Raw genomic sequence first — 18275 nt, 5'->3', positions numbered from 1 at the left:
GTGGGGTAGGGGAGGATAAGATGTGGTGGATCTCTTCTCGTAAAGGAAAATTTGAGGTAAGATCTTATTACAAGATCCTTGCTTCTACAAATCCCATCCCTTTCCCATGGAAAAGTATTTGGCGTACTAAGGTTCCTTCAAGAGTGGCTTTCTTTGCTTGGATGGCCGTGCTTGGGAAGACTCTAACATTGGATAATGTTCGGAAGAGAGGTATTGTAGTGGTAAATCGTTGTTGCATGTGTGAATCCGATGGGGAGTCAGTTGATCATCTCTTTCTTCATTGTGGGGTTGCGCGTATCTTGTGGAATGCCGTTTTCTCTCGGTTTGGTTTGTGTTGGGTGATGCCTGGTTGTGTCAGGGAGTTGTATGCTTCTTGGTGGGCGGGTGGCAAGTCTCGCAGTGCTGTTGCGTGGAAGATGGTTCCTCTTTGCCTCATGTGGTGCATCTGGAGTAAGAGAAATGCTAGATGTTTCGAGGACTCATCTAGGAACATAGAAGACCTTGTACACTTTTTTTTGTATACTCTTTTCACTTGGACTGCTGGATAGCTAGCGCCTATAGTGATTAGCTTCTCTGACTTTCTTTTTATATTCTCTTCTTCTTTTTCTTCCTCTTAGTCGCTCTCTTGTATACTCCCTTTGTACTAGGGTTGCGCCCCTCTGCGCTCTTTTATACATCTTTTTACTTATCAAAAAAAAAAAAAATCACTTATTAAAAAAATCTTAGGTAAAAAATCACTTATAAAAGTTTCATCCCGAAAGGCTTTCAAAAATCTAAATCATGTAAACCGAACAAAGGGATTTGAAAGTTGTCTTTCGAATGCTATAATCATGTTTCTCGAAGAAGCATTAAAAATAATACTTACTCAATTACATAAAGTTCATTGATCTTGCAAACAATATGCTCCTAGTAGGAGTAATATGTAGCTTCTACTTATCAATGAGAGCAGAAGGTAATAATGTTGCCATCTTCATCCATATATTTTGTACTAATAGGGTTGTGGACGAGTACAAATGTTTGGCTAGCTGAATGCCCCTCAATTTTTGCAAATTATTAGCCGAGAGTAGAAGAATTAAGCATTATATTGGCTTAAGATGTTAAATACAATTGATTGTACTTGTCACATGAGTTGTATGCCAGATACTTCATACATACATCCCTCACTTTGCTTCTTCTGCATGCTTGTGCAGTTTTGGTATTTCTTTTCCGTTTTCTACTGAAATATGAAGTTTACGTGTATGTTTGAAATTTTGTAGGTCTTGGGGGCTGCAATAAATGTTTATGCTAATAAACACAAAGAACGCCCTGACCGTCTCATAGACATGTTAACCAGCAGCCACAGGTAATTCTACTACATTTCATGCTTTTGGTTATTTTGCATAAATAGAATCTTGTACTGTCTGTGATCCTTTTTAGAACGAACTTAAAATGTCATTAATGCACTTATGTTCATTTCCTGTTTGGCTTATCAATATTGGTAAACTTTAAATGCAACAAATGTGAACTGATTATGGGCAGGTTGTTTTCAGGTTGGGTCTCTGGACTTATTTTTTCATTTTTCCTATGTTTACAAGTTGGCTGATTTGTCAAATTGAGAAAGAAAAAAAGAAGGTTGTCTAACTATTTAATGTGGAGACTTAAAAGGGATCTGAAAAAGAAGCTAGACTTAATTATCGATCAAGTCCAAAATAATGGACCTATAATTCTTTTAGCACAAAATAATTTCCGTCTCCCAAATTACTCCTACAGAATAATAATGATATTATTCAATAATATTGCTCAATCTAGAATAATAATGAATGTCATCTATTCACAAAATGTAAATCTAGAAAATTTATACTGGGTATTGCATCCTTTGTGTGTTTCCCTGTAATTGCTAGTAATGTGAAGCTTTGAATTGGGGGGGGGGGGGGGGGGGGGGTGATGTATTTAGAAACAGTGAGTACTACTGCTTTGGTGGAAAGAAATTCAAAGCATTCTATATATTTATTTGTCTTTTACTTTATGAAGTGTCAGTTTTGATTAACATATGAGAATTATTGCATCAAATAGGTGCTTTAGTTTTACACCAAGGTTGATGATAGCATAAACTTTAATACATGATTATGTGTCTGTCTTCACTCTATTATCTTCTATATTACTATGTGAGACATTCAAGGCTTTGTATCTTGACTTGTGCATGCAGGAAGGTTCTGGCTTGTGTGGTTTGTGGTCGTTTAAAAAGTGCTTTCCAAATTGCTTCTCGAAGTGGAAGTGTAGCTGATGTTCAATACGTAGCTCATCAGGTTAACCTTCCCCTCAACTTCCACTTTGCCAATTCTAAAGTTGTTGTAACTTTTAGTTGCTTTGTTGTGCTTCTCATTTTGAGATTGCGTTTAGGTCCTGCATATACAACACTTCAAATGCAATTAATGGGGATATTTTCAATGCCCCTTTTGAAACTAGAGAGATTAGTTACGTGTAAAATTGTTGCATGAGTGCTCCCGGTTGTGACTGTGTTGCCTGGCTGACTGACCCAAGTTTTGAGTAGATTTGTCACTGTGCATAACGTATTTTCCTTTACGCCCAAGTCAGGCTTGAAATTCTAGGTGTTAATTTTAGGCTGCATTGAGCATTAGAATTCATGCTAGAGCCCACTAATGATGTTTAATTAGTTAGATTTTTTATTATTGTGTGAGATTTCATTATGATGATATATGCAATATATTTATATCAGTTGTGATGGTTTTAGCTTTTGTGTTATATTTTTTCTTTGGTCAAGCTAAGAGTGAGTACTAGGCCAAGCCTTACATTGGCTTGCCTACCATGTTTCTTGGCTCTCAAGTTTACTTGTTCCTCTAAGCTTTTCTAAGATTGTAGCATCTCCCGCATACGAAAAGTACGAAAAGAAATAGAAATTATAATTTAGTAATAAAATAAAGAAAATAATAAATAGAAAGATGTGTTTTGGTGTGGATAGATGGAGTGTGATGAGGCTTAGAGGCTTTTAATTGGTGATTTAGGCCGATTTACAAGCAGGATAGCCCTACTAAAACAGCCATATTTTATGATTCCAATGTCGGAAGAAGATAGTCTTGGTGGCATTGGAAAGCTTACTCAAAAGGGCTACAAATTCATGTTTCATGAAGATTGCTAAATTGCGACATTTATTAGGTAAAAACTACCAATCAATAGAAATGCGAAAAGTTGTTTCAAGAAGCTTGGTAGATGCTCAATCGATCGAGCTGCGTGTCAATAGAGCTTTAGGAAGGTCGATATAGTGTGTTTTCAAGAGACAAAGGTGGATTTTATCTCAATCAATTTTGTGAGGAGTTTGTGGGGATGCCCTTATGCGGAGTGGTGCTATGTCCCTTCTAGAGGGGCTTCGGGTGGTCTTTTGGTTTTGTGGGATAGAAGGGTCGTCATGAAGGTTGAGGTTGCTTTGGGCAGTTTTGTGGCGGCTTGCTCCTTTAGAAACGTAGACAATGGTTTTGTTTGGGCTTTTGCGGGGGTGTATGGTCCTAACAGAGACAACATTAGGTGTCATCTTTGGGAGGAACTGGTGGGCCTTATGAGTTGGTGGGATATGTCATGGTGTATTGGTGGGGATTTCAATGTAACTCTCTTTCCTAGTGAAAGGTTGGGGGGAGCTTATTCTCGGTCCGCAATGATGGAATTTGCAGATTTTATTTCGGAGCAGGGTCTTATGGATCTCCTATTAGCTGGGGGGGGGGGGGGATTTCTACTTGGTCAAACAACCATTCTTGGTCACGGCTAGATTGATTCCTAGTTTCCCCAGAATGGGAAGCTCATTACCCGGGATTGCGACAAAAGAGGATGCTTCGTGTGTGTTTAGATCATGCTCCTATTATTCTTGATTGTAACTGCTTTTTGGGAGGTAAGAGACCCTTCAAGTTTGAGAATATGTGGCTTAAAGCGGAGGGTTTTGTGGATAAAGTAAGGAGCTGGTGGGATTCATATCATTTTCATGGCACTCCGAATTTTATTCTGGCAAAACAGATACAAGCTCTTAAGGGGGACATTAAGAGATGGAATGTTTAGGAATTTGGCAATGTGGGAGTGTGCATTAAGGCTCGAATGGATGATCACAATAAGCTTCCTTCTTCGAAGATTATCAATCGTGAGGATCTTCCCTAGCACCACCGTCCAGGTAAAGAAAGCCACTCTCGAGGGTGCCTTGGTGTGCCAAATGCTCTTCCAAGGGAATGGGCTACCCTCTGTGCTGGCCAAGACATTATAGTAAGATTGAACGTCGAACTTCCCCTTGCGAGACTGGATCCACCAAATTTTATCCTCTCCTTCCCTATTCATTCTATAGGAATACAATATAGTGTAAAATGAGGCTAACACTTCCAATTCCCAATCATGAATCAATTGAAAAAAGCTAACATTCCATTGAAGAACACCACCCGTGAAGTCCATATTGTCAGCGATAGACGCGTCTTTATCACAAGCTATGTTGTATAGGCCTGGGAAGACTTCCTTAAGACACACCTCTCCACACCAAACATCATCCCAAAATCTGATTTTGGATCCATCACCTAGATCAAATCTAGTATGGCTGGAAAATAGCTGCCACCCCCTTCTAATATGCCTCCAAAGACCCACCCCATGAGGCCCAAAAGTGTCAGCAGAATGCCAACCACCCCACTCAGAACCATACTTGGCTTCCACAACAATTCTCCACCAAGCCTCCCTCTCGTGTGCATAACGCCATAGCCACTTCTCTAGCAAAGCCTGATTGAACAGTCTCAACTTTCGGATACCTAGACCTCCTTCGGAGATAGGAGAGCAAACCCGGTCCCAGTTAACCAAATGAAACTTGAACTCATCGTTTAAACCTCCCCACAGAAAGTCTCGTTGGAGCTTCTCTATACGCCTGGCCACCGAAGCAGGAACAGAGAATAGAGACAAAAAATAAGTAGGAATATTAGAAAGAGTGCTCTTTATAAGAGTAACCCTGCCTCCCTTAAAAAGATACAATCTTTTCCAACTTGCCAACCTACGATCAATCTTTTCCAAAATATTGTCCCAAATGGTTTTGGCCTTAAAGCGTGCACCCAAGGGGAGCCCCAGATATTTCAAAGGCAAAGACTCCGTTTCACAACCCAAAACACCAGTCAATTCTCCCATGTTGGCCACATCCCCTACCAGGACCAAAGCTGATTTATCCATGTTCACCTTTAAACCTGAAATAGCCTCAAAACAGACAAGTAAGGCTTTAATGGAGCGGATTTGATCAATATTCGCCCTACAAAAAACCAATGTATCATCTGCAAAAAGAAGGTGAGATATGTTAACCCTCTCAGATAAACTGGCTCCCACTGAGAAACCCGAGATAAGACCACTATCAATGGCAGCAGTAATCATCCTACTGAAAGCTTCCATAATAATGACAAACAAAAACAGAGACAACGGATCCCCCTGTCTCACCCCTTGAGAGATACTAAAGAAGTCGGCAGGAGTGCCATTGATCAACACAAAAAAGCGAGCAGTCGAAATACATTGCTCTATCCAAGAACACCATTTCTCACCAAAACCACACCTCCTCAACAAATACAAAAGAAACTTCCAATCAATGTGATCATAGGCCTTCTCTATATCCAATTTACAAAGCACCCCTGGATCCCCAGAACTGATACGGCTATCCAAACATTCACTTGCTATAAGAAATGAGTCTGTGATTTGCCTGCCTTTAACGAAAGCGTTCTGAGGCTTTGAAATCACCCTATCCATCACCCTCCTCATCCTATTAGCAAGAACTTTGGCAATAATCTTATAAACACCACTTATGAGGCTAATGGGACGAAACTCCTTAAGTTCGGAAGTCCCAGGGATCTTAGGAATAAGAGAAATAAAAGTAGCATTAAGGCTTTTTTCGAACTTACCACAGGTATCAAAGTCTGAAAAAACCGCCATAATATCTTCCTTGATCACTTCCCAACAATCTTGAAAGAAAGTCATTGAAAAACCATCCGGCCCAGGAGCCTTATCTCTATCCATGCCTTTCACCACCTCCAACACCTCCCTTTCCTCAAAAGGAATTTCTAGCCGATCAGCCTCACCTACATCCAAACTTTCAATATCAAGGTTGTCCAATCTAGGCCTCCAATTGCATTGTTCGGAGAACAAAGACTTATAGAATTGCACTGCATGATCCTTAATGATATCTTGATTAGAAGTAGGATAACCATTGATACGTAAGGACTCAATGGAGTTACTCCTTCTATTAGAATTGGCAATCTGATGAAAGAACTTAGTGCATTTATCTCCCTCCTTGAGCCATCGGATCCTAGATTTTTGTCTCCAACTAATTTCCTCTTGTAAAAGAGCAATCTCCAATTCCCTGACAACCACCCTTTTTCTTTCCTTCTGGTCTTCACCTAATCCTCTCTCTTCCTCCAGCCTATCCAAAGTCTTCAATTCCTCCGCTTTTTCTAGGCAAATAGCGTTCACATTTCCAAATTCGACTTCATTCCAATTTTTGATGTCCATCTTTAAAGCCTTAAGCTTCCGGGCCAAAATGAAACTCGGAGTGCCAATAAAATTATAAGACGACCACCAAGCCTGCACCCTATCCACAAATCCATCAGATTTTAACCACATATTTTCAAATTTAAAAGGCCTCTTACCCCTATTCAAACCATCGCAATCGAGCAAGATGGGAAAATGATCCGAACACAGTCGAAGCAACCTTTTATGGATCAGGCTAGGATATTTGTCTTCCCATTCCAGAGAGACTAAAAAGCAATCAATCCTAGACTGAGAATAGGAATTGGACCAAGTGAACATCCCTCCTGCAAGGGGAAGATCCATAAATCCCTGCTCTGAGATGAAATCCGAGAAATCTGACATTGCGGTGTTGAATCGCGCTCCCCCCGACCTTTCACTCGGAAAATGAGTGACATTGAAATCTCCACCAATAACCCATGGCACCTCCCACCAACTAATAAGACCAGCCAATTCTTCCCAAAGAGACCGTCTAATAAAATCAAGATTCGGGCCATAGACCCCCGCAAAAGCCCAAACAAAATCGTCCTCCACATTTTTGAAAGAACAAGCTGCTACAAACTCTCCCACATAGACCTCAAGCTTCGAGACCACCCTTTTGTCCCACATCAACAAAATGCCCCCCGAAGCTCCATCCGTAGCAACAAAACAGCAATCGGCGTAAGTGCAACCCCACAACTTTTTGACAAATCTTCTAGAAATAAACTCCATCTTCGTCTCTTGGAGGCACACAACATCCGCCTTCCAGTGCCTAAGCATATTTCTCACCCTTAAACATTTATTGCCCTCATTTAAACCCCTCACATTCCAAGAAATAATCCTTGGCTTCATAACAACTCTCTTTGTGCCCTACCCTTAACCCTCCCCCGAGAAGCACTACCTTCATAATTAATGGAGCATGCCAAATTATTGAGTTCTCTCGAACCTCTCTTACCCGCTTTAGAGGCCACTCCCGCTCCCTTTCCTTCATTGCTTGCAATGATGCTCGCAAACACCTCTAAAAGCTTCCCTTCATACCCATCACATGTGATCCCCACATAATGACTAAATTCCTCCACAAGCTTCAAGAATCTGTCGCCGGAATTAGACCCCTCATTCCCCAACATCCCCTTATGATCCTCCACCTCATACACTTCCAACTCTAGACCTGCCAAACCAGTCTCCTTGAGAGGAGTAGATTTTTCCAATGAATGAGGAGAAAGAGTCACCTCCATGCTGGTTTTAGAGAGCCCACAGTCCAAATCCCTCTGATGCTCCAAGGAATCATCCAAACAGTCCTTCTCCCTTCCTTCCATCCCTTCTATAATCCCAGCTTCCACCCCTAACTCAGAAGTGATCAACTCTACAATTCTAGGCTCTTCCTCGCATACTGTCAAGGGTGATGGGTTAGAAACATCCCCTGGTCTAATCGCCACAATCCCCTCAGAGATCCCCTCCTCACTGCCGGAGATAGCCTCATAAGCATTCCCTGACGGCACCTCCTGCACCACAGGGACTGCCGGAATGCCTGTCGGCACTACCCCCATAGAAATGAGGCCCCTAGCGCCACCCAAAATCCCTCCAGCCTCCTTAGCCAGCTTCATCGGCGTCATCTGTCTCGGACCCAGATGTAGAACACCCTCGGCATCGTCTACCTCGGATATCCCCATACCAGCGCTACTCGGAGCACCTGTCGGCGCTACCTCCATAGAATCGAGACCCCTGGCGCCACCCACCACCCCTTCTGCCTCCTTCACCAGCTTCATCGGCGTCGTCTGCCTCGGACCCAGGTGTAGAACACCATTCATCATGCCAGTTATACCCATGCCGACGCTAATCGGAACTTTTCTCAGGATCCCCATCGCAGATATTGCCGGCGAACCCATCTATGACTGACCCAGTGAACTTTGAGCTCCGGCGACAGACGAAGAAGCTCCTGGGTCACCGAACTTGGTCGACGTCCAACTCTTTTGTAGCTTATACACTTTCTTCGGCCTTGTGCGCTTGTAGTGTTTAAAAAACTTTTTGGGCCCAGCTTTCACGTGAGTCTCACCCATCTTCTGATTGGGCTGAGCATCAACTCCCCCTAAAACACCAGAATTAGATTGTGCAGGCCCAAGGCTCGAAAGCCCGTTAGCACACACCCCTCGTTTTCCTTCTGCCAACCGCTTCAAACAACACCCAACCTCCAGCTGTAATTTTTCCAACGAATTCCTTAGGTTGGCGTATTCGATTCCTCCAAAAACCACGTATTCTTCGTCAGAAAATTCCTTCCCACCAGGTACAGTAAGTCCCTGCACAGCCGCCCATTGCATGAGACAAAGATTCGCTATCTGACAAAACAGTGTTCACCGAAGATGGGTTCGCCGGAGGAGCGGATTTCAACGGCGACAGAATCGCCGGAAATTCTATATCATAATTTCCCTATCACCGTCTTCCGACAAAACTCCCTTATTCTTCTCCTTGCCCAAAATTTTTACCGGAATACCCATTGGAGGCTTAAGAGAGGTCGCTGGTCCTGAACAAACTGGAACATCAACTTGACTAAGCTTCAACGCCTGAGGCTCAACTTGACCTGCATTGCTTCCCGACAGCCACTTAGGGACCCTAGCGATAAGTTCTGTCGATGGCCAGAATAGTTCCTCAGTTGGTCGAACCGTGGATTGCAGCACCTCAGTAAAGCTCCTTTTTTTCTTCACTGCTTCATTACTATGATTCACATAAGGTTGGATGAACCTCATGGCTATTTGCAGTTCAGACTCAAGTTTGCTCCAACCTTTCTGGTTTTTTCCTTCCGGCACCATTACTGCCCTGCGCTTACCCCTCCCCTCACATTCTTCAATCACCAAAAAACTGCCATATCTATTAGAACATTTCTGAGCTAGCACTCGAGGGTATCCCAATTTAGACTGGTCTCTGAACACCCTAGAATCCTTCATTGAAACCAACTCCTCAAAGATGTGCAGGAGCCACATTGTTTCATTACTTGCCAACCTTACAGACCTCACTAGACCCCTGCTTCTCTCCTGGAACAACAAGCCAGTATCACCATCCTTTCCCATCATCTGAAAATTCTTGGCTTCCACCGACCAGCTTCTTAATAAACCCATCTCTCTACCACCGGCAGCCCACCGGAGACAAGAAAACACTCCTCACACACCTCCTCCATGAAGGAAAAGAAGAGAGAGAAGAGAGCTTTTTTTGTTTGTCTTCTAGTGAGTCGCACACAAAGCATTAGATTTGTTTTATTAGGAATTTATTTCCTTAATAGGGTTAGATTTGTTTTAATTTTTTTTTTTTTATATAAGTAATGTAGTATATAACAAAATAGCGCAATGCGCCTCTAAGTACACAATAAAGTATACAAAGGAGCCCAACCAAACACCCTAACAAACCAAAAACCCAGAAAAACCTCTAAGTACATAAGAAAAGTATACATGGAACCCAACCAAACACCCAAGAAAAACCCTAGTGCACCTCAGGGGGAAAAGAAAATGCATTTTTCAACCCCAAAAATCCCCGCCTTTGCTGGCTCTTCACCGGAGAGATGGAGCAATCCAGATTTTTGAGCTCCCTCATCCCCTTAACCTTAGGAGCAGAAGCTTCAACCACGGGCTCCCTCTTTTCAATGACGGAAAAAAGGTCCCGAAGTTTTTTGTCTTCACCTCCCCAAGGCAACCCCACAACGGGAGCGAGGTTCATCGCATCAAACACCCTATCGGAATAGCCCTCCTCCCCTTCCACCGAAGTATCAACCACAACCTTGGCAAGCAGGTCCTTGTTCTTATGCAGCTGCTTTGCGACTTTTTCCTTCACCCTTCGGGTATACCACAGTTGGACGTGGAAACAGTGGAATAAATGGGAGCACCACTCTCTGTCATGCGAGGAAAAGGACGGCTAAGACTCATACCCATCTCAGCCGCCCCATCGGAAAGGGAAGCAGTCGAGAGAGAAGTGCAGACCTGAGGTGAGAGCAAAGAGGCAGCAGCAGGGGAATGAAGACCCAGCTCAGCCACCCCAAAGGTAGGCGAGACAGTAGAGCCTACATGAACCTCCACCGGCAAAGTGGGAGAGGCTTCTGGAATAGGGTCCTTTCCCTTAGAAGACAAGGAAGAATCCTTCAACACCATCGGAGAGAGAGAGACAGCTCTCGAACCAAAGAACCCACGACAAATCAACCCTTTCGCCAGAGAAGAAGGATGAACAACCTGAGTTTCCTCCCCCCCGGAAAAAGGAACCTCCCTATCCCTGCAAAGAGGGCTCACTGAAAAGTCCACCTCCCAAGGAGCAGAGAAGGCCTCTTTGAGAACAGAAAGACGCACCGAATCAGAAAGCTCCGAAGACACAAGCGCACCTAGGCGGGCTTAAGACACCGAAGATAAAGAATCCTCCCAGTCCTTGTGCAAAGGGGTCGCCAGTAAATCCTCCGCAGAAGGGACAGAAAAACTAGGATTCGACAACAGAGCAGCCCCCTGAGAAGACCCATCACCGGCAAACCCAACATTCTCGCCCAGAACTCGCACTGGAGAGAGAGAGAGAGAGAACTCCGCCGAGGAAGACCCATCGCCGGAATCCAAACCTGTAACCTGCAAACTCAAAGAAGACCTAGCCAACGGCTCCAAAATAGCTTTAGAAACCAGAGGAAGCCCCAGAGAATGCACCAAAAGCGACGCAACAGTAGAAACAGGCTCCAAAGGCAAAGAATTCGAGACAAATTCTAGATTCGAACCCAGCTCTGAACCTGGATCCGAGTTTTGACCTGGATCCGAGTTTTGATCCGAATCCGAGTATTGACCCGGATCCGAGTATTGACCCAATCGAGTTTCAAAGACCGACCGGAAAACGCAACCCGAAATAGAATTGGTTAGGCCCAAAATACAAAACCTTTTCCTCCTGCGATTGGGCTTCGAAGCAACCCCAGCACGGACCTGGTCCAACTTACGTTGGATTTGCCCTAGAAGCCTCTACAACCCACTAATACCGATCTTACCCTTCTTCTTCTTCCTTGAACTCACAGACCCAACCGCCACTACCAAAGGAGTAGGCAAGCACTCCAACGCAGAGCAATCCACGGCAAAACGCAACCCAAGACCGTCAGACTCCGATTTCAAAGCAAGACGACCCCGGAAACAAATCGAGAGACCTCGAGTAACACACCTTGTAGTCTATTGCTCTCGCCTCGACGCTCGGAGTAGATCGAAGGACATCCACGAAAGACCTCCCGGAATCGACCCCCAAAGGAGCATCCATGAGAAGCCCCGCCGAAGATGGAACCCCATGCTCAGCCGTACCAGACAACTTGAACTGGGCTGCCAAGAGTTGCCGAAGCTCTCCTGCAAAACGCCGCCAGCCCCTCCCAAAGCTTCCCTCCGGAAGCCAAAAGACTCCCTTGCGACCACCCTTAGCCAACACCGACACCTCCAAGAACCTTCCGGCCTTATTACCTCCCCCATGGACCATCGTGGCCTTATCACCCTCATGGTAAGAAGATTTGGCGATTTCTTCCTTCACCTGAGCCTGAATCGCCGCTTCCACCGTATCCACCACTACAACGAACACTGAATGCTCGTGAAAATATACCCCATGAATCCTTTCCTCCAGACGAAGGTTAGGACACCCAACCTTTGCCGAAAGGCAGAAGGTTTTAGCTTCAAAAGAGAAGCTGCGTTCCATAACAAGCACTCTGAACCCTAGCACGCAGCACCAGCCGCGCCACCACTAGCAAAACTTGCAGGACCTTCTCACAAATTTTTGAATTTTTCGAATGCAAAACTAACAGGAAAAAGGAAACCCAGGTTCTCCTTTGATCATAAATTTTTCGAAACCTAGATCCTTTATGTCACATCACTTGTTTTAATTATTCTCCTTTGCTTATTAGGATTAGGTTTACCATTGTTACTAAGATTAGGTTTACTAGTACTACTAGGATTTGGTTTACTTTCTCTTCAAGTATTTCTCTTCTATAAATAGGTTAGCTTATTATGTAAAACTCAACTAATTAAATTATTATCAAATCAAAGAATTTTCTCTTAAATACTCTGCAGAGTTTTATCTTTCTTTTAGCCTACGGGCTTGTTTTTATCTTTTGGGTAGAAGACGAAGACGCTTCTCCTTGCAAAATCAAAGACACTGCTCTTGGATTAGTTACCTTAGTCTTCCGCTACGTCATAAGAGATCTCGAGAAAACTCCCACCCTCTCCTAATATGTTTCCACACTCCAACACCAAAAGACCAGTCAACTGCTTTAGTACACCAACCTCCGTTCATGCACCCATATTTTGCTTCTACAACCAAACACCAAAACGCTTCCCTTTACATAGCAAAGCTCAATAACTATTTACCCAGTAGAGTTTGATTAAATTTATTGAAATTCGGAATTCCCAAACCACCAAATTGCATGGGAGAGAATATTTGTGACAACTTAACTAAATGGAACTTAGACTCTTCATGGAGACCGCCCCATAAGAAATCTCTTTGAAGCTTCTCTAACTTGTTCGCCACACCCAACGGAATAGGGAATGATGACAAATAATAAGTAGGTAGGTTAGACAAACTTGTAACAGATCATTCGAAGGTCTGAAACCTAACCACCATCTAGTATTGGCAAAGAAATGAACGAGAGACGGTGGAAAGAAGAGGTCTTACTGGGAGACAGATGAGGATTTGAGGGTGAAAGAGAAAGAACTAATAGACATACTAATATAAATATAACCTATTTTTATTATTATATGCATTAGGGGTGGCAAAATGGGTACCTGACACGACCCAATTACGACCCATGAGTACTCGTTACACGATTAGCTTATACCCAGACACGACTTGTTTAGCTAAACGGGTAATCGGGTCTGACACGATTATGACACGAAAATAGCCGGATAACCCGACACGACCCATTTTACTCTTTTAAAATAACCGGGTCTAATTGGGTAGACACGACCCGTTAAAACCCTAAACTATAAATTTTTTTAAAAAAAATATATATATTGTAATAATAATACATCAATACAGTCAATGCAAAAAATTGAGTTCTAAGATATTAAAGGCTTTAATAAAGGATAAGAAACAAAACAAAACAAAAAAATGGAAAGTGACCGTAATTGTACTCCAAAAGAAATTACTAAACTCATGATTTCACCTAAACTTAAAACAAGCAAGCATATTGACTAAGTTCATTTATTAAAATAATTTTTAGTATAAAGAAATTTAATTTTGCTCAAATTACATTCCACTAAAAAAGAATTATGTATATTTCAATACAAAATATGATATCTATATATTTGAGAGTAGTGGCGGAGCCTGAATTTCCTTATTGTAGGGGCGGGATGTAAGACTAATATTTAATTAATATAAAATAATATTATATTATACTATATCTACCAAAAACCAATATAAATTATTTTGTGATTTCAAAGTTTCAAACACTTTGAAAAAAATATTGCATGTCCAATTAATTACTTTTAATATTTAATTATCTATTAATGGTATTTAATTATTTTTGAGTTATTTTATTTGGCATTTAGAAAATATATTCACGTTAATTGATATAAGTCCACTCTTTATCAAATTGTATTTTTCTTATTTGTAATTTTAAGAGTGGCTGTATAAGTGCATTGGGCAGAGGAGATTTTTTTTTTTCTTTCTTTCTTTTTCGAGAGTGGGCAGATTTTGAACCGAATAAAGTGGATGAAATTAACCCCAAAAAAAAAAAAAAAAAAAAAAAAAAAAAAAAAAAAACTTAAATGCCAAAAATTTATTGTCCACGTGGTAGGCTGAAAAAAGAATAAGTGGGTCTCTCATAGTCTCATCTCATGTTCCATTCCACACAGAAAAAATTGTGAGACTTTTGAGAGAGAAAGATCCAAAGAGGAGAAATAAACTGTGAGAAAGACGGAGAAAAAGAGGGGAAGCATGAGGACTGGAGGAGAGAGATGGAAGAGAGAAGCTGAGTGAGAGAAGAAGAAGAAGAAAGGAGGAAGAGGTAGGGGCAAGAAAAAAAAAAAACGGGTCTAGCGGGTCGACCCGCCAGACTCGCATAGTAACCGTATCTTGCGGGTCGACCCGCCAGACACGAAATTACAGGGTCTTAATCGGGTAGACCCGATTACGACCCGAACCCAATAAGCCCAAACCCAATACCTGTTTTTTCGTGTCGTGTTCGTATCGGGTTCGTGGGTCGTGTCAAAATTGCCGGCCCTAATATGCGTGTGTGTATATACACACAAAGATGTACAAACGAGCTAACAAGTCAAGCCGAGCTTATACAAGCTATGTTCACAAACATTAATCGAGTTGAGCCGAATTTATACGAGTATTTCTCATTTAATAATAGAGTGTAATTTTGTGTTCATAAACGGCTCATATATTAAATGAACTGAAGTCGAGTCGAACTTATACGAGCCGATCCCCAGCAGGTTGACGAACGAACTAGTTCATTTACATCCCTAGTTTTGGATGTAGAAAAGAAAAATCTTGTAACATTTTCCACTGCTAGTCATTGTCAAAGAATAGTAGTAATGTCACGTGGTAATTATAATATTGCATAATTACTCTAGGGTAGGGCATTACAAAGATGATGTAAGAGGCATGTTCCGGAAAAGAGAGAATTAAATGTAAAAATATAATAAATAAAAAGGTGTTTGATGAATTATATTTAGTTCTTGTATGTTGGTGTTGGGTGATGCCATATTTTGGGTTTGTAATATATCCTCTCTGAGGTCTGATATTTTTGTTTTCCCTTCTAATGTCCTTTTCTCTCAGCCTCTTCACTATGTATGTTGTATTTTAACTTCCTGCAAGTGTTGCAGCCCTCACTCAAATACATACCCAAGGCCTGAAACCTTTTATTTAAAAAACAAAGTGTCATAGCCTTGTTCCCTAAAGCTGTCTTAAGAAATTCTTTCTTTTCTTATACTTTGGTGGAATTAAAGATCCTGCATTAAACTTTAGTACAGCAGTTTGTCCTACTGATTGAGTTGGTTTTAGAGCAGCTTTCCAGCATCAAAAGATAGTAGGACACGCCCTCCTCATATGCTGAGGCAGGAGGTGTTGTCTTAGCACAAGGGAGGGTTTATTTCTTGGTGTCTTTGTTAGCTGCAAGCAAAGACCCTCAAATCATCCTAGTAAACATTGGTGTAATGATTAAGATGCAGCACTCATCCCCTACTGCTTAGCCATGGGGCAGGGTAACTCCTCGCCACCTTGAATGGAAGGCAGGGTCAGCATGTCTATACTGTTGGTAACACCAAGAAAAAAAGGAGGTTTTATGGGCCCTGCTCTCAACCAAAAGTAGGTGTCAAGAGTCATCTGTCCCGCATTAACATACTAGACTATAAGATGGCATATAGGGTTCATGTCTCACAGGGTTTGGTCTATCTTGATGCTATTCTTTGGTCCATGCAGCATGGGCCAACACCTTTCCAAATTGAGTTGAATGAACCATCCATACTGTCCAATCTAACATCTTAATTTGTTTTTTTGTTTTTTTTTTTTTCCCAAGAGGTAGTTCAATCGGTTGGAACCATACCTAATGTAGTAGAGGTCATTAGTTCAAATCCCCTTCTCCCTCTTGTGCTGACTTGTAAAAAAAAACAAAAATTCTTTTTCTTTTTTTTTTGTCTGATATTAATCGCATTGGATCAGAACGAAATTTTCTCATCCTTGTGCAACTTTTTTGCAGGCATTACATGCAAATGCACTCCCTGTGCTTGATATGTGTAAACAATGGTTGGCTCAGTACATGTAGTTTGTTGCTAGAGGAAAATTACAGCTAAAGGAATTTTAGTTTTCGCCAAGGTAAATTTTTTGGTGACAACGAAAGCAATGAAGTTTCAACTGTCACACATTGTTTGAGGAAAAATGGATTGCGAGGTTATTTGAAAGGGCCATCCTTTCGAAATTGACGGTGAAAACCAAAGGCATTTTTACCTTCATTCTTTTTTGTTCCTGTCACCTTTTTGGTCTACCCTTCTTTACCTGCTCTGGCATTGTTCAAGCTGCACTAAAATCATCAGAGATCTTGAACCATTTTGGCTTGGCCCCGTTTTATGGGTAATATGCTATAACTTTGTCAAAGCTTTGGGGGATATGCGGAGAAAACGTCATCACAAGGCTGAATCAGGAATTTTCAATAGATCTCGATTCATCTCAAGTTGCTCTTGTAAGGTTTAAAGTTGAGACTATATATATATATATTATAGGGTTACAGTACTGCAACTGCTAGAGTTGATTGTATTGCACTGTAGAGATCGTGAAAAAATGCCAATAGGGATGATATATATATATATATGTACACACACACACGTGTATTCCCTCACTTGGGATAAATTTTGCATTGTAAATGTTCAGTTTGTGGATCTCGTTTAGGGTTCTCCAGGGAGAATCTGTTGTCTATTTGTTAATGACAAAGTAAGTCCTCCGAGTCATCTACCATATAAATGATCTCATTTCAAATTCATGCTTGTACAAGGTGTCAACGCTTCCAGCGGGCATAGATGCACGGTAGCTAGACTTTTGTGGTGCTCGGTGGCGGAGCCAGACTTTTTATTGAGTGTCGAGATTAAAAAATAAAATTTTAAAATATAAGTAACAAAATAATTAAACAACCAATTAGCATATTCTTTGAATTATGCTAAATTAAAATGGCGCCATGTTTTTTGCATATTGTGTTTTTCCAAAATTATGTTTCTTTTGGTATATTAGCTTGCAATATGTCTATGACAAATTCTCCATGTTTAGTTCACTTTCCCTAAGCCTCTCTCTGCAACAACACACTCAGAAAAATCTCGTACAAATGGGTTTTCTCTGTTTTCTTTCGCTTTCTCATTTCAGTCTTTTCAGAGGAAAGAAGAAAAGAGATATGAGAGAAACAAGGTTAAAAATTTTTCTCAAATGCGAAGAAAGAAAAAAGGAAAATTATTTTCAGAAGGAAAGGAAAGGTCTCCACTGGCAGTGGAAATCTGACGTGGCAGCGTGTAAAAAAAAGATTGAAAGAGAAATGTTGTAGTGCAATAAAAAAAAAAAAATTTTGGCCCATAAAAGTTTTAGGTGGTAAGATATTACAGGTCCCATCTATAGTTGTTGTGGGCCCCATTCACTGATAGGACCTGTGGTCTCTTGACACTTAAAGACTTTTATGGGTTAAAAATAGTCTTTTTTATTGTACTATAGTATATCTCGAGTAGAAAATGGGTGTAAGGAACTCTCTATAATAGATGTATTTTCACCATGTTAAGAAGAAAATTAAAATACAAAGTAAGGGGTTGTTAGTCGACCAACATATAGAGAAGAAAACGAAGGAGAATTTAGAGAGTTTGAAGCAATTAAGGTAGAAAATCACTTTCTTCATAATGAAAAAAGTGATTAAGGTAGCAATTAAGGTAGAGTCCAATCCGGATCTACCTCAATTTTGTCATGTCATACACAACTTTCTAGACGTACCTCTCAACCTCATGCTGTATTTAAAAGTAAAAATAAAAAAAATAAAAAATAAAATCCACCACATTATCTCATCATATATCCCATAAGATACTTTTCGGAAAAAGAGGCCTCTATGAAGATCATTCATGCCTGGAACTGGCCCCCAATCACACAAACAAAAAACTTCCTAGAAAAGCCAAAAGTAATCACTATTCACTAGACAACTTTTCTATGGGTGCAGAGATGCTAACTAGTCTATTCTAAAAGCTCATTGTGCACCACGGCTTTGCTAAGACAATAATAATAGGTGCAACTTTGAGTATTCTATTTCCAAGTAAAAAGTAATAGAACTCAAACAACTCTGATTATAA

General features: G+C 41.2%; 1 protein-coding gene across 2 annotated transcripts in view; it reads left to right on the top strand.

The window, feature by feature from the left end:
* Positions 1-16940, top strand: part of LOC132190698 (zinc finger FYVE domain protein) — a 105509-nt gene extending 88569 nt beyond the window's left edge. For both annotated transcript variants that reach the window (XM_059605742.2, XM_088510315.1), the window contains exons 34-36: positions 1257-1342; positions 2186-2285; positions 16166-16940. In XM_059605742.2, coding sequence (XP_059461725.2) covers positions 1257-1342; positions 2186-2285; positions 16166-16231 — 252 coding nt within the window. In that variant the 3' untranslated portion in view covers positions 16232-16940. The remainder of the gene's footprint in view (positions 1-1256; positions 1343-2185; positions 2286-16165) is intronic.
* Positions 16941-18275: the final 1335 nt, after the last annotated feature.

This window comes from Corylus avellana, chromosome 9 (genome assembly GCF_965113065.1).
Source record: "Corylus avellana chromosome 9, dhCorAvel1.hap1.2, whole genome shotgun sequence".
In the NCBI taxonomy this organism is placed as follows: Eukaryota; Viridiplantae; Streptophyta; class Magnoliopsida; order Fagales; family Betulaceae; genus Corylus; species Corylus avellana.
This window is presented reverse-complemented; position numbering and strand designations above follow the sequence as displayed.